At 43.1% G+C, this 25,547-nt stretch overlaps 2 protein-coding genes across 3 annotated transcripts; one reads left to right on the top strand and one right to left on the bottom strand.

Moving 5' to 3' along the window:
• The first annotated feature begins 1,232 nt into the window (after positions 1–1,232).
• nelfa (negative elongation factor complex member A) lies at positions 1,233–8,374 on the top strand. Of its 2 annotated transcripts, none has more exons than XM_085266588.1 (11): positions 1,233–1,491; positions 4,371–4,542; positions 5,181–5,342; positions 5,528–5,617; positions 5,706–5,833; positions 5,955–6,024; positions 6,115–6,203; positions 6,299–6,407; positions 6,507–6,835; positions 6,924–7,023; positions 7,216–7,671. In XM_085266588.1, the coding sequence occupies exons 1-11, from the start codon at positions 1,282–1,284 to the stop codon at positions 7,242–7,244; spliced, it is 1,488 nt and encodes a 495-aa protein (XP_085122714.1). In that variant the 5' UTR covers positions 1,233–1,281; the 3' UTR covers positions 7,245–7,671. The 2 variants fall into 2 exon arrangements, with proteins under 2 accessions (XP_085122714.1, XP_085122713.1); XM_085266587.1 differs by lacking the exon at positions 7,216–7,671 and adding an exon at positions 7,707–8,374 and having other exon boundaries at positions 1,237–1,491.
• Positions 8,375–9,287: 913 nt separating this feature from the next.
• On the bottom strand, positions 9,288–25,544 carry faah2b (fatty acid amide hydrolase 2b). The gene is made up of 11 exons (XM_085266589.1): positions 25,280–25,544; positions 21,179–21,261; positions 20,557–20,693; positions 19,967–20,176; positions 19,266–19,385; positions 18,580–18,715; positions 14,518–14,635; positions 14,307–14,426; positions 11,738–11,849; positions 11,412–11,600; positions 9,288–10,264 (listed from the first exon to the last, which is right to left on the bottom strand). Exons 1-11 carry the CDS (start codon positions 25,466–25,468, stop codon positions 10,089–10,091), a joined length of 1,590 nt encoding a protein of 529 aa, XP_085122715.1. The 5' UTR covers positions 25,469–25,544; the 3' UTR covers positions 9,288–10,088.
• Positions 25,545–25,547: the final 3 nt, after the last annotated feature.

Genomic DNA, 25,547 nt, shown 5'->3' with positions numbered 1-25,547 from the left:
GCGAGACATGAATAATAACAGAGTGGTGGGTGTGCAGTAGGAGTGACGGATGAGTTCAAGGTGGGAGTGGGATTACATGAGGGATGGACTCTGAGCCCCTTCTTGTTTGCAGTGGTGACAACTGGGCTGACAGATGAGTTCAGGCTGGAGTCTCTGTGGACTATGATGTTTGCAGATAACACTGTGATCCATGGAGAGAGTGTGGAGCAGGTGGAAGTACGCACAGGAGAGAAGAGGAATGAAATCAAGTAAAAGCAAGGCACAATACATGTGTGTGTGGAGAGGTGAACATTTACAGATATTGAAGGTGGATGAGTTTAAATACTTGGAGTCAACCACCTAAAGCAAAAGACAAGTGCACGAGAGGGGTGAAGAAGAGAATGCAGGCGTGGTGAATTGGGTGGAGACAAGTGTCAGGATAGCAGCAAGAGTGAATGAGAAAGTTTACAAGACGGTTGTGAGACCTGCTGCGATGTATGAACAGTGGCACTGACAAAAAGATGGACTCATGATGAAATGAATCCATCAAAGGGATGGCTCAGGTTCAGCACTTTGGATCTTTAGAGAAACAAGGTTGAGATGGTTTATACATGTGCAGAGGAGGGATAGTGGATATATTAGACAAAGGATGTTGAAGAGGAAAGCCCCAGAGAAGATTCATGGATGTAGTGAGGGAGGGCTGGTGTGACGGGAAGATGTCAGGGATACGGTGGCAGGTGAACTGCTGTGGCGACTCCTAAAGGTCGCAGCCCAAAGAAAACACATTTTAAGATAAGAGGACATAATAATAATATACTTTATTCATCCTAGAGGTGGGAAAGTTTAGCACAGCAAACATATGACATCGATTAAATGGGTTGGATGTGCTGTGGTTTAACATAACAGGCTGCTTAAATGCAGTAAAAGCAGCATAGCAAATATCGGGGACCAGTGAGAAGTGTGGCTGCCAGTAGTGTAGTAAACTGTGACAGGGCAGGGTTGAAATAACCTGTTACTATGACAATACAGATGTTTCTCTGCTCGGCAGATGTGTAGCACTGTATTACATGAGGTAACAAAGACTTCCCGCATCTGCCCTTGTTTACACCTTCCTTCTTAAAACTTTATTAACCACACACTGTGTACAGTTCCACACTTAAAGGTGGATTTCACCCGGTCTCCTCACGGCTCTGCGTTCACAATTGCCCCCCACCCCACCCCGGGTTATGGGCGGGGTCCTGACTGCTGTTTTCTTAGGTAGCCTGTTAAAATGCCCGAACTCAAAACACTTCTTTTTCCAAGATGGCGTCGATGAAGGACAGCGACACCGGCCTGTGGCTTCACAACAAACTAGGATCCACGGACGAGCTCTGGACGCCTCCGAGCATCGCTTCGCTCCTCACCGTGTCGGTTATCGACAACATACGGCTATGTTTTTCGAGCTTGTCGCCGCCGGTGAAGCTGAAACTCCTGCTCGGGATGCTGCACCTTCCGCGGAGGACCGTTGACGAGGTGGGTTAGCTCGGTGTTAGCCTGGAAGGTACGATAAGTTGTTACCTCGGATACACGGCTGAGAAACGAGCCGATAATTGCGCTAGATTTTAAAAAGCACTGAGGTCCCTGTGACGGTTTAGTGGCATATTTAAAAGCCTAACAATATTAATAAACCTTTCCAGCTAACATTATGCTACCATATTTATCCGAAGGCTAACTGAAGAAGCGGCAAACTCGTTATTTCCTCGACATGCTCCCCATTTTTTCTTTTTTTAAACCCCGGCTTCAATGCACGAAACACTTTTACCCTCTAACGACAGGATGCTCCCGAGCTGACTTTACCCCTGCGCACATTTGTCTTTCCAGCGGTTGTTTACCGGCTACAGCGAGCAACGCTAGCCTAGCGGTGCTCGCACGGACATTGTGGTGGGATGGGCGGCTGAGAGCTGGCGTTAGGCTGGAGGGCGGTACTAGCTCCCGGACCCACTGATCACCTGTTCCCCCCGCAGGAAACGATACACAGCCGTCATTTGTGTGGCTTATATAGCCAGACTGTTCAATAACAAATGCAAAATTATTAAGCTAATTATTAATGGGGTTTCTTAAAACAAGCATTCAAGTGTGTTGTTTAAGTGAAATTGGCGGCTAAGCTCAGGAGTAATTTCCCGTATGCAAACCACGGAAGCTCTTGGCTGTTTTAATGCAAATATTTATTTTAATTAAGTGGTTTTGAAGGAGAGCAGCAAGTGTGAAAGGGAAGGTTTACTAGATGGTAGCGAGTCTTGCTATGATGAATGTTTTGGAACAGTGGCTCTGACAAAAACAGACAAGACCGAGCTGAAAATGTTAATATTTAGATAGAAATGAAAAGAAATCAATTGAGTTCAAGGCTGAGATGGTTTGGACATGTGCAGAGGAGGGAGAGTGGATCTATTGGAGAAAGGATGTTGAAAATGGAGCTGCCAGGCAGGAGGAAAAAGAAAACGCCTCAGAAGAGATTCATGGATGTAGTGAAGGAGGACATGTAGTAGGTGTGGAGGGAGAAAAGGCGATGCTTCATAGACACAGGGCCACCAAATATTAATATTTTGTAGTTAAATGCCTTCAGCTCTTTTTAACCACCATCCTGCGATAACGTTAGCTGAGCAAACTTGCATTAAATTGGTTCAACTGTTTGAGAGCAAGCTAATGGCTCAGTCACAGGAGTAAAAGTAGTGGAGCTACCTCCTTATAGCTTAAAAAGAATTGATGTCTGCCTGGTGATTGCATGCAACAGATTATAACTTGTGGTTGCTCACAGCTTGAGGATCTTGCACTTATGACCACTTTTGATCACAAGGAAATTGCACAAGTCCCCTGATAGGAGGCCACCTTTCTGCAGACAGTCACAATCGTGCTTGGACTGACTCCAGTCACTCTTAGAGACACTGATCAAGGCTTGCAAATAAGTGCTGTCTAGCTTATAAACACAGATAGATTGCCAACATGCTGCCATCAGTCTGAATGACTCTTCGTCAATGAGCGCAATGCTACTGGCTGCCAGCTATTTGTGGGATACAACTGATAATGAAAGTTTAAATTTGAGGAAAAATTGCTAAATCACAATATATTTTGACGCAATATTCACCATATTGAAAAATGATAAAAAATTATGATATTGCATCGTGGGGTGTCTGGTGATGCAGAGGGTTGGTGTGACAGAAGAGGATGTTAAGGCTAGGGTACATGACAATATAGCTCATGCTGCAAACAATATCTCTGTGGCATTGTCTGCTATGGCCATAAAAGGGGAGAAACTCATGGCGTGGTCCTCATGCCCCCCTGACCTCAACCCTATTGAGAACCTTAGAGCATACTCAAGGAAAAGATCTATGAACTCAAGTTCAATGGATGCAAGAACTGCGAAGGTTCTATGAAAGAAGGGATCCCATGTTAACATGTAACTTGGTTTGTTAAGATGTTTTTGATTGAAACGGCTTTTGATTTCAGTAATGCTGCATATTGAGCAAATGACCAATTTTCAGTTCTTTACAACCAATAAAAGATTTTGAACCTGCATAATCATTTGGAACGGTGCATTTTGAGTTTACTTTTGCAAAAACATAGTTATCATTGTGAGGTTGCTCTAATGTGTGATGACTTGAATAATACTGACTGTCATTTGCATCGACTATGGAGGAAAGTCAGTGACAAATATCATTTGCAAAGTATTTTGGAACAGGGTTGATTTTGGCAACACTGAACCTATAAGTGCAGGGAGGTGGACAGACTCTAGCCTCTGTCACGTGGATATTAACATGACTGCATTTAATGGTTGGTTGAAGCTGGCGTCCTCCTCGTGTTGCATGTTGGATGGCTTCCCTTTGATAAACATCACTGCACAAAATCAGGTTTCTTTGTATCCAGTTGTTAAAGTCTTGAAATCGCAGTTATGTGAATGTTTATTCATGCTGGATTTTCCAGAGATGGAGGAGGTGTGAATTTAAAAGATGGAAAAATGGAAAATACTCGGGGATAATAACTAGTATTCAGAATACTTTTATATTATTTCAGTCACACTCTGAGGGTTTGATTAATCTGGACTTTTTTGTCTGTACAGGAGTGATTATTTATCTTACAATTTGTAAAGTGTCGGGGTGGTGTGTGTCAGGTGTGAGCTTTTTTTAAAGGAAAAGTGTGTGTCTGAAAAGTTAAAGTGATTACACACACTCATATTCAAGCTGTCCGGGAGGATATGATGCAAGTTGTTCCTTCATGTAAGCAACCGGTGTTTTCTGAACCATGAGTGCAGACCAAAAATAGATTCACAGACTCGGTTGTGTGCTGTTAACCTGTGGAACTAATGCTAAAGTAACTACAGTGTCTGTAGGTTTCACTAACACCACCTTTCTTGCCAGATGAAGGAGGCCCTGTCGGAGATAATCCAGCTGGCTACGGTGGACTCAGAGCCCTGGGTGCTGATGGTTGCAGACATCCTCAAGTCCTTCCCAGAGACCGGCTCTCTGAATCTGGACTTGGAGGAGCAGAATCCAAATGTGCAGGATATTCTCGGAGAGCTCAGGGAGAAAGGTAGTTTTATATTCATTTGCATCATTTCCAGGTGAGCGCTGATGTCTTACACATTTAAATAAATGCAAGTGCATAGCTACAGTGTCTTTGCTTTAACTATATTCAGATGACTTGCGGAGCCATTCTGAGCCATGAAAACTACCCAGGTGGTTTCTGGTGTAGACGGATCTCATGTAGTACAGTGGTTTCCCCTCATGTTGTTTTATCTGTAAACTGGAAGGCAAGATGACCACAAGCAAGACTCAAAAGGTTTAAAGTGGAAGCACTTCTGCTGTTTTTTCCTGTCGCTGTATTTAGATTAGTGTTGATTGAAGAAACATAACTCCACGCTTTTATTTAAATTGTCATGTTTTGATATTTTACTTAAATATTTACTTCTATTTCATTTAAATTTAGTTCCTTAATTTTATATTAATTTTAAGTTTTTACTACTTGAGCTCTATTTAACTTATGCGAGCTGTCTTATATGTTGAATTCAATTTTTTTCAGCAGTAACAAAGGGATAAAGTATCTGTTAATGAAAAACACTCGTCAGCTCAGTGAGCAGAGTCGTGTTTTATATTGCTGACCAGCCACAGACAGAGGAGCACAGTGGTCAGTGCTGCAGTTAACATCCCCACCTTTCTCTTCCTCCTCAGTGAGCGAGTGCGAGGCGTCGGCCATGCTTCCTCTGGAGTGCCAGTACCTGAATAAAAGTGCATTGACTACTCTGGTGGGACCCCTCACACCTCCCGTCAAACATTTCCAGCTGAAGAGGAAGCCCAAGAGTGCAACCCTGAGAGCAGAGCTGCTGCAGAAATGTAAGTTCATTTAATAATGGCCAATACACACCACGTCCCACAGCTATGGGGGGGAGAGACCGTGGGGTGGGGTAAAAGATGTGCATTTGTGTTTGTTTTACTGTGCCTGCCAGATTGTGAGTGTCTGGTGTTCTTCAAAAATTGATTGTCCAACTTAACACGTTTTAAACCAATTTGTTTTATAGCTACAGAGACAGCCCAGCAGCTGAAGAAGACAGCCGGAGTGCCTTTTCATGCCAAAGGGAGAGGATTGGTCAAAAAGATTGACACCACAAGTAAGTAAAAAAAAAAAAAAAAAAAAAAAAAAAAGTCCTACTAAAAAAAGATTTAAATTATTTCACTGCATCCACGTTTGCATTACAGCTCCTCTCAAGGGGATTCCCAAAGCCCCATTCCGCAGCCCCACCACCCCCAGTATGTTCAGCCCTCCCAGTAACCGCACACCTATTGCTCCCGCACGGACGCCCCTGCGTAAGGAGCGGGGGGTCAAGGTAAGTCGTACCCAGTGTATCGTTTTTCTTACGGCTTTCATTCTTTCATCCTTGTTCTTCGCTTTCATTGAGCTCCTGCAGGATTGGAGTGACAGAGGGTTTTTTTTCTCCTATTGTTCAGCTGTTAGATATTTCAGAGCTGGATATGGTTGGAGCTGGAAGAGAAGCTAAGAGGAGGCGAAAGACTTTGGGTAAGTAAATTTACAGCCTTAGTTAGATTTTCTTGAGCAATAAAGTGTGACACTGTCGGTGCTTAACCTGTGCTTCTTTTTATGATATAGAAACCGAGGCTGGAGAGAAAGCAGCCAAAGAAGAAGCTGTGGTGGAAAACACCACACCCGACTACGCTGCTGGCCTCGTCTCCGCACAGGTATTTAACCCAACGTATATCTACTGTTCTCTGTCACACCAGCCCCCGTTTGCCTCTCTGCCATCGTAGGTTCACTCCTTTGTGTTGTTTCTCAGAAACTGGGGTCGCTGAACGAGAATCCTCTGCCGTCAACCAGCTACCTACCAGCCACACCCAGCATGGTTCCCTCCTCGTCTTACATTCCCAGCTCCGAGGCACAGCCAGGTTAGCCGCCTACCTCCCAGGGCTCAGCGCTTTCTCACTCAAACATATAAAGTAAAATTCCCTGCTCATGCGTTTCCTTCATGTCCTCCTCCTCCAAAGCCAATGCTGGTGGTTCGGGACGGGACACGCTGCAGGCGGCCCGTCAGCCAGAGGAGTCGGCGACAGCGACCACAGGTGCCAACGCCACCTTACCGGGCCAGTACAAGCAGAGACCGCCTATGTACAACGCGGGAACCACAGCAAACCCTGCAACTCCCACATCCCCCAGCACACCGGTATCCACCCCCGCCAGCAATGGACCACCAGCAGCTGCGACAGCCAGCCAGCCAGAGACCCCCACTCAGCCTCCCAGCACACCTCAGACCCCCACCCCGACAGCAGCCCCTACGCCACCACAGCCACAGCCCAAAAAGAACCTCTCACTTACGGTAAATAAACACCATTTCAAGACTTTCAAAGTCAGAGGATATTAAAACGTCAGCTAAATTATCTGTCCCCACTGTTTCCGACCGTCAGAGAGACCAGATGTACGCCGCCCAGGAGATGTTCAAGACCGCCAACAAGGTCACGAGGCCGGAGAAGGCCCTCATCCTGGGCTTCATGGCTGGATCCAGAGGTATGAGAGTTTTTAGCTGCTTGATGCAAATATAAAAAACAACAGCTTTTTCATAAATGCATATTACTTCCTCACAGAGCCTGTATCCAAAAGTACAGATTATTTATCTAGTTTACCATTTTACCAGTTTTATTTCCTGTCAGACCCGTTTTCATTCACTTCACCCTTTTTTTCCCCTTTTTTGCAAATTAGCTTTAACACAATGTGACTTTGGTCACTAGCAGATTGCTGCAGATGCATGTTTGGATGGAAGATGGAAACTTGTCTGCAAACTCTCAAAGTGCAGTAAAACTTGGAGATTGTGCACCTTTTTAAATAAAAGTTAAACCTGTTGTAGCAGTGAGGCACATCTTCTACTATGAATGTGTTTGAACAGTCTCAATTTCCAGTTTGCACTGAATTCACCCAGCACCTGCCAGCAACATTTTTCCCAACAAATGAAGGTCAATAAGGTCACTGACTGGTCTCAAGGCCTGTGTAAATCTGAATTCCCTGTAGTCATTCAGAGTTTCCCCACATTTGCTGCAGGATTTTACAGAATATGTTTCAGTTTAAATGCAGTTTTAACTACAGTAGATGTCCCTCATAAATTCTCAGCATTTATGCACATCTGACAAGGCAAAAACTTAACCAGCCTACCACTCTAACTCCACCCTTCCCTACCCCCCATCCATTCCCTGCAGAGAACCCATGCCCGGAGCAGGGGGACATCATCCAGATCAAGCTGAGCGAGCACACAGAGGTTTTGCCCAAAGCCGACGGCACTGGCAGCACCACCATGCTGGTAGACACAGTCTTCGAAATGAACTACTCCACAGGACAGTGGACCCGCCTCAAGAAATACAAACCCATCACCAACACCTCCTGAGGCGATGCGCTCGCTCAGGAATCCCCACTTCAGACGTGTTTACGCACAGTTACAAAGTATTTGCATACACATTTGGGCCAAATCGAGCACGGGGAGGGTGAAAGATTGTCAAGGAGAGAAAGGTTCTCCCTTTTGCTGCACCTCCAAAATGTGGGACTCTTTGAAGACTTGTTTTTTTGGGGGGTTGTTTCCCTTACCCTTTTATTGTTTTTATGTCACTTCCGATTTCTGAATGATGCTGTTGACAGGAGAGAGATACGAGTTATTCTCACGGCAGGCACCTTTGAACATTTGTACTGAGGTACAAGCATGTCACGTGTTTAGAAAGACGACGAGCCGTCTGTATTTTTCTGTGCAAATGTGACGTTTGCAGCTTATTCTTCTACATTTCAGAACCAAACCATGTTTTGTGATGACACAGAAATTAACGAAGACGGTCATTGTAAAGATGAGATGAAATAAAGAAAAATAACTAGTTCTTAATGCTGTCCACCTCTGTTTTGGAGCCTTCTGGTAGATGTTTAATAATTTTTCATCCTTTTATTCCAAAAGAAGGGAAGAAAATAAAATGACAGACTCCAGCAGGTGTCTCTTTCTTACTCACTTTGACCAGTGGGGGTTTATGTGTTTAACTTATATTACACCTTTAAACACATGCTTATTAAGATATCTCCAATGAGACGGTGTGTGTCTCCAGCGTGGTTTTGTTTCAACATTTAATCTGCGTCCTTCCTGTGTCTGACTTCCTGCCCTGCTCATGAGTACCTTGATGTGGCTTCAGTCAACAATAGTTAATTTACCAACACAGGGCAGAGATCTGCATTTGAAACAAGTATAGTTGTCTTTGTGTGTGGCATGAGCATTTCTCAAAGTCTTAGCACAGCATGAATTAGGCAGCATGTGTCCTTCCACCTGAAAACTCAGATCATAACCTGGACCTAAAAACACCTGCCAACCAGTCCAAGCTTAAAAGTGATGCTGGAGAAAGCCTGAGAGAGGAACTGACCACGACTTTAAACTGCTTCAGAATAGTGTGAATGCACTTTTTTTTTTTTTTAAATATGTGAGCACAGGTCACCACATAGGGATCAATATCCCATAAGTGATCTAATACACCAAGAGAAAAATGTTTCTGTAAATCTTGTTGCAGTGAAATGAAAATATGAAATCCGTTCACTTTCATTGTTTTTAATTAACCAACTTAATTGTTTACTGATTGTGATTCATGTCTTGAACTTGACAGAGATACTGTATTAAAAGGCCAATTCCTGTCCTGAGCCTGATTCAGCTTCAGGTTTATTCATGTTAAAAGTGGGTTTGTGTTGCGCATAACAATCACCTTGAATTCTTCATTGGAATAAGTCAAACAGGGTTTTTAAAAGAAAAACAGCTGTAATATGAAACAATACTTTTTTTATTAATTAAAATGAGTTGCAACATAAAGCATGCGCCTCAGTCACTGCACTGATCTGCAACATTCATGTCATCATTAAATTAAGGCCGTTTTCCTCTACCGATGTCAGATAAGTATTCCTTCATAATCTCTATTCCACTGGTGCCTGCCATTCTGTTATTGGACCATCTAATGTCATCTCTGAAGCACTTTGGTTAACACTTTATTTCCAGTGTTTAATGCATGATCATGTCTAGCCCATACCTGATTGTCAGCTCTGTCCGTTTGCCTCTGTAGTTGCGGCACAAATCATTATTTAATGTATTCAGGAGACTTCTGCTCAGGTTCACGCTGAGTGTTTGCAGAGGTCCAATCAGTTAGAGCGACAGTAACAACCTGGGTGGCTGCGAGTGTGAACATAAACAATCAAAAATGACCTTTTGAAAGTCAAAACAGTAACAATGAGTCTGCACGTACATGAGTGAAGCAGGTGGAAAAACCAGGGAAGTCTAACAGTGCGAGGCTTGTCTACACAAACACCCTGTCCTATGTCATACAGTGAATGCTCAGAGAGAGCTGATAGCCTTTCAGTTTGTTAAAGCTCAGGTTCATGGCAGTCTGTGAAAAGAGTAGATGACAAAATCATGACTGAATTCTTATTAGTGCAAAATCTTTCCTACTAAAACATTCAAAGCAACGACTCTAGCTCTCTCTGTGTACTACATCAGGCAGTACCGCTACCTCAGCCAAACCACACCTGCTCTGCAGGCTTGGTGATGACTGCTACTGTGTGAGCGTGTGCTTTTAGTTTGCTCCGGGGTCCTTCCAGCCTCCGAACGTCTTCTCCAGGTGGAGGGCCACAGCGAGGGTCAGGTGGTCCTGCAGCTTCCCTGCAACGACCTGCACGCCCAGAGGCAGACCCTCCTCACCCACACCCAGAGGGCACTGAGTCACCGGCAACCCCAGCATGTTAATTATACCTGTGTATGGAGGGGGGGGAAAAAAAAAAGAAAAGAAAAATGTCTTAATACGTGGAATAAATCTTTTTAACAGCAATAATCCAGAAATAGCAACTTCGAAAATGACTGTCAGACATAAGATAAATCACAGACAGTTTCCAGGATGTAAAAAGGTTTTGAAGTCTCCCACAGTTTTTTTTCAACTGAGCTTTAACCTCCTAAGACCCGAACTCTTCCACGACATGCATTTTTAATTTCTCTTTGATATTTGGTCATATTGGGGCCCGATGAATGTAAAAACAAAGAATTACCAGATTTTTTTTTCAACCTTAGTTTTGTTTTTAAGAAAAATGAGAGCCACATGAGGAAATTCGTTTACAACTTTGATAGAACAGTAGCAGTATAATGTCCTCGTAAGTGGATATCAGGCCCATGTAGAGCAAAATTGAGTATTTTAGTCTAAATAACCCAAAATGTGATGTCGACATATGTGGACGCCAGGTCCTAGGAGGTTAAAGGTTATTTTGCAAAGTGATGTGACTGAAAAGCACAAAGGATAACCTGCACACAGACTGCAAGAGTCCAGGTGCAAAAAACAAAACAAAACTGACCACCAAAGAGCTTTGTGTATTCCTCACTAGTACTGGTTTGGATCCTCTTGTGCCTTCAGACCTGCTTTAATTCTTCATGGCACAGATTCAACAAACATCACACAGCTGCTGCACATCCATGATGCGAGTCTCCCGTTCCAAAAAAAATGCAAAGTTGCTCTACTGGTGAGTAGAGGCCATGTGAGTACAGGGAACTCACTGTTACGGTCAAAAAACAAGTCTGAGAAGATCTGTGCTTTGTGACATGGTGCACTGTGGTCATAAAGGGACATGATCAGCAACAATACTCAGGCAGGCTGTGGGGTTTAAAATCAGCTGATACTGAGGGGCCCAAAGTTATTCAAATTACTGCCAACCCATCAATTTGAAGCAGCATTCTGCTTTGAGAGTGAAACATTTTCTCCCATTTTCAGACCTTTCTTTGTAAATGATTGTGTGGGAAAGTCCCAGCAGATCAGCGGTTTCTGGATTTTAATGTCTGTGATATTAATCGTGATGTTGCTGTGCAGATGTTGGCTGTTAAAATAAGATCAGGTGAGAAGTGGAACGCCACTGACCGGTGTATGAGAAGTCGAAGGGTCTTAGGAGCGGGTGGTGGTGTTTGGGGGCCACTTTGGGGTGAGAGGGGTAAAGGAAAACACCGTCAGCACCCAACAGCTCATCCACCTCCTTCTGCAGCTTCTCCTTCATCTGGATGATGGAGGACGGTGTTTTGGACATGCGAGTCATCTCGATCAGGCCCACAGCTGAAGACGTCGGTTCACAGAAACTTTAAATGCTATTTATTCATTTATTGCTTAATCATTTTTATATATAACAGTGTTTTGTTTTTAAATTGAGAGCTACTATTGAACACTTTGGAAGTCTGTATTGCAGCCTTTACCGATAGCAGCGAGGGTGTGGTCTGATCTTCCTATCATCCACTTCAGCAGCTCCCACAGAGGCCAAGCTGGTCGTCCTGGTTCTCCCATCAACTCAGCAAACGTCTGAGGAGGCTGGGAGAAAACAAAACAAAAACAATTCAGTTCTTTTAAAGGTCATAGAAAGGACACAGACTGTATTACTTCTCCATGTTCTTTATTGCTTCCTCTCAAACATGGTTGCTATTTTCTGCTGACAGACTGTCCAAGTTGTCATCATTATCGTGCCAGTAACCTGCACCTGTGTGGCATCACTACACCAGGCTCAGGTTTAAAGTTAGTAATGATTTATTAGTCATTGAGCACCTGAAAACAGCAGAAGCCCACAGGCCACAAAAATGTTCCCGTCATGAAACCACTTCAGTCAAATATCACAAAAATGGATGTCAGGGGTAGAGAGTAGAGTAGAGTGGCTGTGTCACTAATCTTTTTTGAGTGACAGCTCTAAAATCTTTTTGGGATCCCTGCACTGCAGTGATGCCACTCTACTGCCCACTTTGTAAAGACGAGTACACTGGTCCCTCGTTTATTGCGGGAGTTACGTTCTAAAAATAACCCCCGATAGGTAAAATCCGCGAAGTAGCCAACTTTATTTTTTACAATTATTATAGATGTTTTAAGTCTGTAAAACCCCTCACTACACACTTTATACACTTTTCTCAGACAGGCACGAACATTTTCACAGTTTTCTCTCTTGTTTAAACACTAAGTTCAAACCTTCTAGAAAAATAAGTCCAGTATTATAGAATGAAACCAAACACACCTGTAGTTGCCTTTGACGGTGCAAAACGTTTTGTCGCCAGTGTTGTGTTTGTTGGGGAGAAAACTTACAAACATACAGTGCAGCACTTCAGAGTCACACTGCTAGCGATCGAAGATTTATGTAAATTTGACAAGCTGAACGCATTCTGCACTGGACAGGAGACACGACATGAGATTGACTGACAATGGTCAACAGCCAATCAGGACACAGAACAATACGCAGTAAAACAAACAAACAAACAACAACAGCGAAGCCACAAAAGGTGAACCGTGTTATAGCGAGGGACCACTGTATAACCCAACAGGTGGGTGTGAAATGATTCACGGGTCAAGGAAAGAAGAAAAATAGTACAGCCACATAAATTTTGGGTTTTGGTTGCGAAGTTCACCTCACTGGTTCTTATGGGATTCAAAATACAGACAAGATACAAATCTGATCTGAGAAAAAGTGCAGAAACAACAAAGACTGGAAACCAGTGTTTCAATACTTAACTCCTATACTGGGCATTTTGATTTAGCTCTCTTTAACTTGGTACATTTAGATGCCTGAATGATATAGATTTGGTTTAAAGAATACCTAGTTTACCCATATTTTTGTTCTTGGACTCTACCACAACCCTTTTATGCTACAGTACTTGGAGACCAGAGCAAAACAAAAATTACTGCAACCATGTCCACTGAAGTTGCAGTGTTGCCTTTGAAAGTGTTGCTTCAAAGACTGGGACTGGGTTTGTGATCACTCATCAGCTGGTGTCTTCAATTCAATCTGTGTAGCAATATGTCAACTAACTGATAAATCAGAAGGAATTGCAAATCTGTTCCTCTCTAAATACAAACAAGTACCTCCATTGATATTTGATGTAGTTGATACAGGACGGTGATTTAACTTCAATACAGCAACCTTGCTTTTATATAAGAATAAAACTAGAATACAACCAACTGAGTTGAGTCTCATATTACAAAGAGACGGATTAAAGACGAGGCTCAACCTCTGGATGATCAGATGATCGCTGCAACTACATGCAATCAATCACTGAATGCTCTTATACTGTGCCTGAGAAGACCACATAAGGACATCCCCTTACATCACACAGAGCCAATAGTAGGAAAAGAATAAACTCCATGGCCATGTTCAGTATGAGCATCCAGCACTGTGACAGTATAAGACATAAAATAAGGAAAAGCATAGTAAGTTCACTTTAAATCAAACTGGTGATCTGCATTAAAGTAGAAAGTAGCAGTAAACTGACTGTGACTAACTCACAGCCTGGTAACAGAAACGTTTCAGATTAGCTGAAGAGAACTGCGTGGATGTAACTATGTGGGCACATAAATCTCTTCCCAAGCACATAACTCTGAGTTAGAAACAAAAACTGATCACATTGTAAAGCTTTACATTTTAATGAGGAGACTTGGTTTAATGCGAGGCGTCTGCAGGAAATCTAGATGCGGGTATTGTCCTCTGAAGTGGCAGAAACATTACTGTGTGTGTGTGTGTGTGTGTGTGTGTGTGTGTGTGTGTGTGTGTGTGTGTGTGTGTGTGTGTCTCTCGTGCACAGGCAGCTAAACAGATTAGGCGACCATTTCTGGGCAGCAGACTACAATAGGTGCTGTGACTAAGACTCAGCCTGCTTTCTCTCTTAGTGAGACGTGCCTTATTAGCTGGAAAGTCCTGGCAACAACAAGAAACCAATGCCTGTTTCTCTCCCTTGTCTTCATCATTCACCCGCTGACTCTTTGTCTGCTGTAAAGTTAATGTTCTGGACCTACTTTGCCCTCCTTGTCAGGAAGGACCATGTAGGTGTCCCAGATCTGAAAGCTGTAGCGGAGCTCAGGGAAATGCACTTCTTGGACTTTCACTCCGAGGTCCGCCTCCAGGCGCTCGGCTACCTGTGGAAGACCACACGAGGATTTAAAGTGTAAAACAATTCCTCCTAAGTGTGTAGGAGTTCTGCAATAGACAGGGAAAAAAACAACGCACCTTTCTCTGAATGTCTACGAGCTCTTTGCTGACGGGGGTTATGAGAGGAGAGCCGCCGTCATGAGGGATGGTGAAGAACCGCAGCTTCTTTAAGTCGACCTTTGTGTTTAAGGACAACCTGTGAGCACAAGTGGAAACAATCAACAGCACTGCTGAACTACTGTAGCTAACAAACACAGTTGGGGTTTGGTTGTGTTGAGTCAGAATCTTCTGTGACAGAAATCTATACAATTCCTTGTAATTTTGGACCATTTGATAAACAAATGTGTCCATTATGCTGATGTAAATGAAACCTCGAGATCAAGTGCTGACGTTATTACAGCCCTGGTAAAACCCTGTTCGCAGGCTACCCAAAATACCTCTCTGTAGTTAAATGCCTGTATTATGTTTCTGTGAAGGTTCTTAGTCATCCAGGTCATCGTAGTCTAAGGAGCTTGCAAAGAAAAGCGTCTGGACTTCTTTAAGTTGCTTGAAGACGTTTCACCTCTCATCCGAGAAGCTTCTTCAGTTCTAAGGTCAAATGATGGAGAGTCCCAGATTTAAACCCAGTGGGAGTATCCCCCTGATGATCCTCTAATCACCTGACCCAAGGTGTGAAAACGGGTGTGGGTCCCAATCAGCCAGAGTTTTGGGTTCCTGAGGTCAGATGGCCCAGGATGTGAGTGGGCGTTAAGGCGTCTGGGAAGGGATCTCAAAAACTGGATTATAGATGGCGGAGAGTTGGTGTCGTAAACCCCCGCCTCTGTTCAAAGATGGTCGCTCACAGTGGACATAGATGGCTTCTTTCACTCCTCTTTCAAACCATCTGTCCTCTCTGTCCAAAATGTGAACATTGGCATCCTCCAAAGAGTGTCCTTTATCCTTAAGATGCAGATGGACTGCTGAGTCTTGTCCTGTGGAGGTGGCTCTTCTATGTTGTGCCATGCGCTTGTGAAGTGGCTGTTTGGTCTCTCCAATGTAGAGGTCTGAGCATTCCTCGCTGCACTGTACAGCATACACCACATTGTTAAGTCTGTGTTTTGGCGTTTTGTCTTTCGGGTGAACCAGTTTCTGTCTGAGCGTGTTGCTGGGTCTGAAATGCACCGGGATGTCATGCTTGGAGAAAACTCTCCTGAGTTTTTCTGATACACTGGCTACATAGGGGATGACAATGTTGTTGCGTCTGTCCTTATCCTCCCTCGCTGGTGTCTGGTCTTCTTTTCTGTGCCTCTTTGCTGACTTTAAGAACGCCCATTTAGGATAGCCGCACATTTTGAGTGCTTCCTTTACATGTGTGTGTTCCTTCTTTTTTCCTTCCGGCTTAGAGGGAACATGTTCTGCCCGGTGGTGTAGGGTCCTAATTACTCCAAGTTTGTGTTCCAGAGGGTGATGGGAGTCGAACAGGAGGTACTGGTCCGTGTGTGTGGGCTTCCGGTAAACTTCGATGTTGAGGTTGCCGTTCTCTTCAATGTGCACAGCGCAGTCCAGGAAAGGCAAACAGTCGTCCTTTGTGTCTTCCCTGGTGAACTTGATGTTTTTATCCACAGCGTTAATGTGCGCAGTGAAGGATTCCACTTCTTGTGTCTTGATTTTGACCCAGGTGTCGTCCACATATCTGTACCAGTGGCTGGGTACTCTTCCTTTGAAAGAGCCAAGAGCCTTCCTTTCCACTTCCTCCATGTAAAGGTTGGCTACAATAGGTGACACGGGGGAGCCCATGGCACAGCCATGTTTTTGTCTGTAAAAGCCTTCGTTGTATTTGAAATATGTAGTGGTGAGGCAGAGGTCTAACAGTGTGCAGATCTGATCGGGTGTGAAGTTGGTCCTGTCCTCCAAGGAGCTGTCTTCTTGTAGTCGTTTTCTGACAGTCTCCACGGCCTCCGTGGTGGGTATGCAAGTGAAGAGAGAGACTACATCAAAGGACACCATGGTTTCATCTGGATCCAGGGTAAGTTTCTGGACCTTGTCGGTGAAGTCGGTGGAGTTCTTGATGTGGTGTGGGGTGTTCCCCACGAGAGGAGCAAGGATGGTAGCAAGGTGTTTAGCAATGTTGTAAGTGGCTGAGTTTATGCTACTGACTATGGGTCTGAGTGGGACAGCTTCCTTGTGGATTTTAGGAAGTCCGTAAATGCAGGGTATGGCATCCCCTGGGTAAAGGCAGTGATATGTAAGGCGGTCAATGATTTTGTCCTTTTCAAAGTCTTGAAGGCAAGCTATAACTTTCTTTTTGTAGCTGCTTGTGGGGTCTCGCTTTAAGGCTTCGTAGGTATTGTTGTCCCTGAGGAGAGTAGTGATCTTTGTATGGTAATCTGTAGTGTTTAGGACCACGGTGCATCTTCCCTTATCAGCTGGTAAAACAGTGATGTTGTGGTCTTTGCTCAGGAAAGCGACGGCCTTCTTTTCCTGTATTGTGAGGTTGGACGGAGGGACTTTGGCACTGGAGAGCGTGGCTGAGACTTTCATCCTGATTTGCTCTGCTTCTGTCTGTGATAATTTATTAATCCGTATGGCTGTTTCTGTGGCTGTGATGAGGTCCACTATGGGCAACTGTTGCGGAGAAATGGCAAAATTGAGTCCTTTGGCTAATACCCTCTTTTCAGGTTCAGTGAGATGAAAAGTTCTTCACCCATTTCTCCTGACTGTCCTCAGGTGTGTTTTCTTCTCCGAGTTGTGTAGGTTCAGAATGAGGAGTGTTTTAGAAAGCAAGGTGTGAAATTTCCTGCGTTGTCTTTCTTTTCCTTTAGAGTGTTGGGCCTGCTGAGCCTTGTCCACAAACTTGTAAACCTCTAAGATTGGAGAGCGTAGAAGGGACTCTCCACCATTTGACCTTAGAACTGAAGAAGCTTCTCGGATGAGAGGTGAAACGTCTTCAAGCAACTTAAAGAAGTCCAGACGCTTTTCTTTGCAAGCTCCTTTGACCTGTATTATGTCTGGCATCTCCTGCGTTTGGCTGCACAAAAACAAAGAAAACCTCAATATTCTTTAAATTAAATCAAAATTATTCATAGTTACTGAGTTGTTTTATTTTAGGTTGTTTTCACAACAGGTGAGCCAAACTCAGAATTTTTAATAGCGAAAAGAAAATAATAAAAATCATAACAGTGACATCAAGTTGCTTTATATTGTAGGGTAAAAAGTAAAGGGGTTGGTTCTTATGTAGCAGGTTTCTAGTGGAGCACTCAAAGCGCTTTATACAAGATGCATTATTCACTCATTCACACGTAATCATACAAGCACTTTTTTAAAGTGCTGTCTATTTCTAACATTCACACTCCAATGGACACATCGATGAGCAACTTGGGGTTCAGCATCTTGCCCAAGAATACTTTGCATGCACACTAGAACAGCCAGGGATCAAACCACCACCGTTCCACTTAGTGGATGACCTGCCTCATCTCCTGAGCTGCAGCCACTCCCTAAGCCTTAAATATTGGAAAGATACAAGAATAAGGAATTGAATATATTAGAAAGAAACCCTGACAATCACAAAACCCCATATGAGGAAGCAATTTGAGGCAGTGGGAAGGAAAATCTCCCTTTTAACAAGATATGGTTGGGGGGTGATGGGGACGAAGAAGACAAAAGACATGATGTAGTTAGTTTATCATCGTGGCCAAAATATTACATTTAAGCCAACATCCAAAATCCTCTTATGTGCGAGCAATCGTCAGTCACATAAAATGTAAGAAGTTTAGGAGAGTATAAAATGTTACTGCGTGTGGATCATTATCACATCCATGAAGCACTAAAAAAAAAAAAAAAAAAATTAGCACTGAGATAGCTGGATGCATTTTATTGTGCAGATTAGGGATATGAAACATCTGCTATCAATTTATCAATGTGGGTGTGTCCAGTTAGCCATAATTTGATCACACGCACACACACTTTGCTTTAGAAGGTCTCCAGCCTCTTCTAAGTAAGCCCCAGTTCTTACCTTGGCACCATAAGAACTGTATTTGTGCATGAACACAGATTGCACGCTGTGTCACTTATACATGTAGATAAACTAATACAAATAAATAAAAGAATTAACACATTAGCCCCGAATTACACTCAGATGAAGCAACAGCAGCAGGGCCTTACATGTCAACTCTGGGTCCGGCCATGATCTTGAGCATAGGCAGAAGGTCTTCAGCGTAGCGACACATGGGACCAGAGCTGAGGTACTCCTCCTGCCTGCCAGAGGAAGGAGGGTACTGATTCTCACAGGACACGACACCTAAAGGAAAAAGTATTTTTTTCCTCTATTAGTCAGCCTTACAAACAATCTGTAAGCAAAACGCTGTCATACATGAAGATTTCAATCTGGTGCAGTGGGTAGCAGCTGCTCCTTCAAAGTTTCTGTCCACCTGATGAATGTAAAACCCAAGGCTTTGTTTCAGTCACAGCTTGTTTGCGAAGAGGGCCCAGATAACAACTAGCGTAGAAAGCTTTAATGCACATTTTAACAGCGCTGAACAGAAATCTCCTGAGACAAACCTGCCTGTTTAGCTCCTAAATGCTCCACTGTGTCCTCAGCTGGGCTTTAACTGCCACTGTGCTATGCGAGCAGTTAGCTGTAAAGTTGTGGGCAAAGCTGAAAAAGAAGCAGAGGGGAGCTGCAGGCACACATGATAATCCTCTGGAGGTTCATGTCTATGAGTGATCCTTGTCACATGTTTTTCCTCATTAACTGCTACTAACCCCCCCCCCCAAAAAAAACAAAACAAAAACAGAGCTACAACATTAGCTTATGTGGGGTTATCAGACTCACAGCCAGTGTCTTTTACCTGGAGTAGTTTTATGGCCAAATATTCCATTGAAGAAACAGGGCATACGAATGCTGCCGCCGATGTCTGAGCCCACACCGATGACTGAACCTGCCGCTCCCAGTATGCTGCCCTCTCCCCCTGAGCCCAGAGGAACAGGCGATAAACAGTGAGAGCAGAGATAAGTCAGTGGAAGTGGACTTTATCTGGACCATTATTGTCAATAAAAGTCCTCACAGAGTCAACAAAGTACGTTTACCTGCAGATACGAACATTTTTGTTTTTGAGGAAAAAAATGGCAACATAAAATGTATTTGGTCATTAAATGTATGAAATAAGCAGCGTTACTATTATAAAAATAAAGCAACTCGACTAACGATGGTTTGGTTGCAGATTTTACGCTTAAAATTGCCTTAAAAAAATAAAAAATAAAAAAAAGCAGCTCACAGAGGTTTAGTGTAGTCTTCACACACAAAGACAGAAAGAGACATCACAAGGTTTTTAGATTTTGTACAGCTCTGCATACAAGACATCATTGAACATTTTCCACATAAAATAGCATTCAACCAGACCTGAAAGCAGGGAAAGGTAAAAATAAATAAAAGCACCACAGCCAGAGCCTCAGTAATATGATTAAAACCAGGACGACTCCTGGCAACAAAAACAGACGCAAAAAAAAAAATTAAAAAAAATTCAACTTTGTCTCAACACCGGCTGCTAACCTGAGCTTCCTCCCGGTATCCTCTCCAGGTCATACGGGTTGTTGGTGATGCCATAGATGTGGTTGTGCGATTCATACCACATGCAGAGCTCGCTTGTGTTGGTGACACCCAGCGGGATGGCACCCGCTCTCTTCAGCAGGGCCACAGGTGGAGCGTCGACTGTGGCCACGATCCCTCGCCTGGAGACCAGGCCTGTAGTGAAGGGCATGCCTGCAGAAGGGAGACGTGTCACATGTGCAGAGTGGATTTGCAGTGACTAACTAGAACTAAAGACTAACAGCTCTGCTTTTCCCTCAGCATCATTTTTAACTGACGGAAAACGTTTCTGACTTCTAGTTTTCTCCTTCAGTGAACAGCAAGTCAAAAACCAGAACTGAAGTTTGAAAACTAACTACCACAGTAAAACCTTCTAAGAGGATTTACAGCGCTTAAATGCATACTTGCATACATACAGTCCAAAGTGCATGTGTGGACTGAGACATGTTAACAGTATCAAATACTGAGTAAAACTGAGGTCACCTGATGCAGGTAACCACAGTAAAGTGTCAAGTTTCACGCAGCTGACGGGAGATTAAATTTCTGGAAGTTACCCTGGAGGGCATAAGACTCTTTCACAGAAAGTGGGACTCCTAATAAAGGCAGCCGGTCCTCCAGCACTTCCTCTCCTCCAGTCTCCTCCTCAATCAGCTTATCGACCTGAGCCGCCTCCTGGAGGGCAGCAGCAAACCTGGACAGACAGAAATGCAGTTTACGTTTACTGACAAATTTAGAGGGAAAAGATTTTGACCTGATGCTAGTAAAATGTCAAATTACAGCAGTGCAAACTGTGCATTGTATTGTCACTATAATTACATGTTTTCATTTGCTGAGAAAACTTCAGCACTTAAATCTTTTTTATATTTTCCTCACACTACCTTTGCACATTTACCCACAGCAAACGTGATGTGACAGAACAGACACACATCAGGCACTGCTAAAGTTAAACACCATGTTTTTATCCCAATAGTCTGATGGCATTCTTCAAGGCTGATATATTGATACATCTTCATTTTTAGTTTCATTTCTGAGTTAAAGAAAAAAAAAGCCTCACATCATCATACCCTGTGCTGGGCCAGGAAAATGTTTCTGTCTTCCTGTCAACAAAATAATCAATAACTGCAGCTCAAGAGCACACTATCAGACATCAGGGAAATAGAGATGATCGTTTCTTGCCTGTCTTTCACAACAGCATTCACAAAAGGGTTAACTTCCTGGATCCTGTCAATGTAAGCCTGCACCACCTCTACGCTGGACACCTGCAGGGACATAACATTTAGACCACGTAAGGACATGTTATGGTTCATTGCAGAAAGAATGTCACAGAACAGGAAAACAAGTCAAACTGAGGGTGAAACTTGAATATGATTTGTCCTAAAGAAAAAAAAAATTAAAAAAGGAAATAAGGTTTTGACTTCAGTGTCTTTAGGGTGGATTATAAAAGCTGCTTCAGCTTCTCTACAGCTGCAAGCCGCTTTGCAACCCACAGTTCCTCCTTTCAAGTTGTTTCTGCTACGTCTCCTGTCACTGATGCCTGCTGCTCTTCCAGGATCACAGACGCTATTTAAAAAAAAAAAAAAAAAAAAAAAGGAGGAGGAAAGCTACAGTGATGTGTCATTGAAGTCTGTAGCTGAGCACTTAATATCAACATGTTTTTTATGAGTGAGCAGTGGATGTGCCAGTGACACTCCACACTTATTGGCTAACAATTTTGATTGACAAGCTGTTAGCATTACCAGGGTAATCCTTTCCTACTCTTACAATAACCATAAACTAAAAAATGGATTTTATGTTTTGTTTTACTGAAACTAGGGCTGCTCAAATAATCGAATTTTAATCACGATTACGATCTGGGCTTTCAACGATCATTAAAAATGACTGAGCCGATTATTAGCCCCTCCCTCATGCTTTACTCTCGCGCTGCTCCATGGGGCAAATCCAGCGCACCTCTCTGCAATTCGAACACGCGTCACAACAATTAAGAGCAGCGGTCCCCAACCCCTGGGCCTTGGACCGGTACCGGTCCGTGAGTCGTTTGGTACCGGGCCGCGAGAGTTGAGGCTCAGGTGTGAAATGTATGGTTTTCAGGGTTTTTAATCGGTTTTCAGCATTATTTTGTTATCGTTTTGATTGTTAACTCGGTTTTCCTGGGTCTTTTCACGTGTGTTATGAATAAATCTTCTTTTTTTTTCGGTACCGGTACTAGTTTTTTTTTTTTTTGTTGCATTTATCCGCGACACCTTAAAGGCCGGTCCGTGAAAATATTGTCGGGCATAAACCGGTCCGTGGCGCAAAAAAGGTTGGGGACCGCTGATTAAGAGGACCCGAGGGAAGCTCGGAAAGCTAAGCAGAAGTTATTTGGAGAGGAGAGTGACTGCTGTTGGTTGAAAAGAGAGGTAAAAAAAAACTTCAGTGGTGTTGCACACTATTTTATATTATTTTTTAAAGTCATTGTTAACCCTTTAAAGCCGGTCAGAGCAGCACGCTCCATTTTGTGTAACTATTTTTAAATCCCTGTAGAACCTGAACCGTGTAAGCTAGCGCAATAATTTTTTTTGCATATGAAACCGGAGGAGTTGTACTTACATCTGATGCCATCAGCTTGTCCTCGGTCACGGTTTCCTTCCACATATAGCTTTGCAAAAATTGCATAAAAAGCGCTTGCAGGAACAAAAACATAATATTCCAGAAACACGCTTTGCCGATCCGATCAGCTGTTCGTAACACTTCCCACAATGAAACAGACGTCAGTGCGAACTATCGCATGTCCGCCATTTCCTGCCCGAAACCGGAAGTGACGTCATTTTCGCGGAAAATGTAGTTTTTTTTACTTGTAGGCCTTAAAAGCCTATACTGGTGTTTTTATAAGTCATGTTTACTTTTCTGAATAGTTTCTGGGATGCTTAGAACTCGAATTGCACTGCTGGAAATAGTTTATTTTGATGCACCTGCTGTTTTCTTTGCAAATTTGCATCATAGGATTGTTTTTTCGTTTTTCCTGCAGTATATAAAAATTGGTGTATCTCAAAAATAAAACTATGAAGACACTCAAAATAAATTTCCTGTGGTGGGAAACTATTTTTTGCAACTTTTTTGTATTTAAAGTTTTGAGGGATAAACCTCTTAAATTTCTCTAAGTAGAAATATATGTAAAAAAAACAAAAATGATTTTCAATTTTTTTGTAGTTTATTGCACTTTTTTGTAATTAATGTAGTTACTATGGACTTAATGCATACATATTATTAAAATGGGCTATAACAGTTGTATAGCAACTTGAAATGCTCCCACAAATGGCACTACAACATGTAAAAAAAATAATATAAGCTCTGGCGGACTTTGTTCTATAGTAGGTCTTAAAGGGTTAAATAAATATCGTCAAATAATCGAGATCTCAATTTCAGTGAAAATAATCGTGATTATCATTTTTGCCATAATCGAGCAGCCCTAACTGAAACTAGTAACTGAGACCAAAGGAAATTATCAGGAAATAAGGAGTTTACAGAAGTGACCTCTGTAAACGTTGTCAGGCCAGAAGTTTTCTGTAATCAGTGGAATCGCCCTCTGCTGGTCATTAGGAAGAATGCAGGTTTAAGGCATTAGCTTCATTTTTCCTGGCCAAAAGTTACATCCATCTTTTATACAGGTTATGTCCAAAACAGGGCCCTACCACCAAACATCAAGCCTTCTGTTTGATATAGTTATCCAGAGTGAATTAGATTACAATAAGATACTGTAATCTAAAAACAAAGGGGCCCTGTACAGGAAAGGTCATTCAGTAACAGCCTGTTTTTTCCCCCACCCCTCAGTAGACTTGGTGATTTCAGTGTCAGCTTTTATGCTACTGTGAGGTGGAGCAGCTGATGCAAATAGACTCAATGAGCTCATCGGGGATGATGATTCAGTCCTGGATACAGAGGAAAGCACTTAGTACTGTGGATGATGCCTCTCATCCCCTGCACACCACACTGGAGTCATACTAAAAGTATATATGTGCGCGAAAGGTGCGCGTTTCTCAAGGTGTGACCAATGAAACTGTCATTGTAAAGAGGTTTAAAGACACGTTTAATTCCCGATATCTTAATATAAGACAAAAAAGTGCAAATAACCATACATCTCAGTTTTTCTACATTATAAAGAAATGGTGCTGTAGTAAGCAGTCTTTGGGCTCAAATTATAAGAGATTACTTCTAGTAAAGTTCTAGTAGGTCATTGCCCAGACCATCGTTTAATTATAACACTGAAGATTTTTTTATTTTTTTTTTATTTACTCAGAACAATTATGTGAAAAAACATCTTTTGTTAAATGTTTTATATTACTTAATTACTTTGGTATAATGTCACAGAAGCTGTTATCTGTTAAAAATACAAAATGCATGCCCCTCCCATTCCAGAGCCATGAGGTGCATGGCCAGATTGGAGTCTTTGCCTGACCAATTCTGGCCCCAGATCCTTATGTTTGACACCCCAGCTCTAAGGTGGATACAAGTTTAAAATTAAAAATGAACAGTCTTATTTGGGTTTTTTTGTTTTATAAATCATTGAAAACTCTCTCTCCTCTCAGGGCCCGCAGCTCACAGCAGCTTCACGGCCCAAATGGGTGTCCCGCGCCCACACTTTGGGAACCCCTGCTTCCTGCACTATTGTAGTTTTCTTTTCTTTTTTTTTAATGTTATCACTGAGCAGTCTTTCCTAAAGATGTTACTTTCTTTTATCTCATCCCATCTCGGAATGTCTGTCCAAAAGCTGTTAAAACATTTGTGAGTAACTCATTAATCAGCATTTACCGCTCCAGCGCCACATGAAAGCAGCACCTGCACATGCGCCATGTGTGCGTTCCAATAAAACCTAGCAACAAGTACACGATTTGTTCACCTCCAAGTTCCACACATCTGTCTGGAGCAAAGCACAGCCCGACAAAAGGCTGCTCCCATTCTGGCTGTACAGGCAGCACAGGTGTGTTGTTATTCCACAGGTGTTACTGTCTTACTGTGGGCGTGGAGACTTGGGAGCAGAAAGCAAGCGTTGGGAAACCGTCCCTGAGGAGCGGACCAAGGTGCTTCAGCTCCAGTGATTGTAAATAGAAATAAGAATGGAAATAGAAGCTAAAGAGGGGATGTAAGAAACATGACAACCCATGACCTCCAGATTTAACACCGGCTTATGTGAGTCTAAATCAAACTGACATGAAGATGGTTAAATCTACTCGCTTGGAGCAAGTGTTAAACAAACACACACCCCTCTCCTCCTCCAACCGGGAGGTCTGACCGGGTACACACCTGTTTTCGCCGGATCTTCTTGGCGAGCTGCGTCGCCGACATAAGCAGCAGCGGGTTTCTGACGGGCGGGAGCTTCTTCCCGGACAGAGCAGGTCTCCGAGGGGAGAAGAAGCGAAAAACGATGACGAGGACCTCCGTGACCGCCTTCAACAGCCATACCTGAGCTCTTTCCAGCCGGCTCAGAGCCATGTTTCAAGCGCGTGAGAGGACGGAAGATCACCGGCTGGTCGACCGCAGTCAGAACACTTCTTAGCTTACAGCAGCCGAT

The sequence above is a fragment of the Mchenga conophoros genome, linkage group LG3, assembly GCF_057382185.1.
Source record: "Mchenga conophoros isolate Kocher_MC1m ecotype Shallow Benthic linkage group LG3, M_conophoros_male_GT1.1, whole genome shotgun sequence".
Classification (NCBI taxonomy): Eukaryota; Metazoa; Chordata; class Actinopteri; order Cichliformes; family Cichlidae; genus Mchenga; species Mchenga conophoros.
Note: the sequence above shows the minus strand (reverse complement) of the source record. Positions and strands in the feature narration are given on the sequence as shown.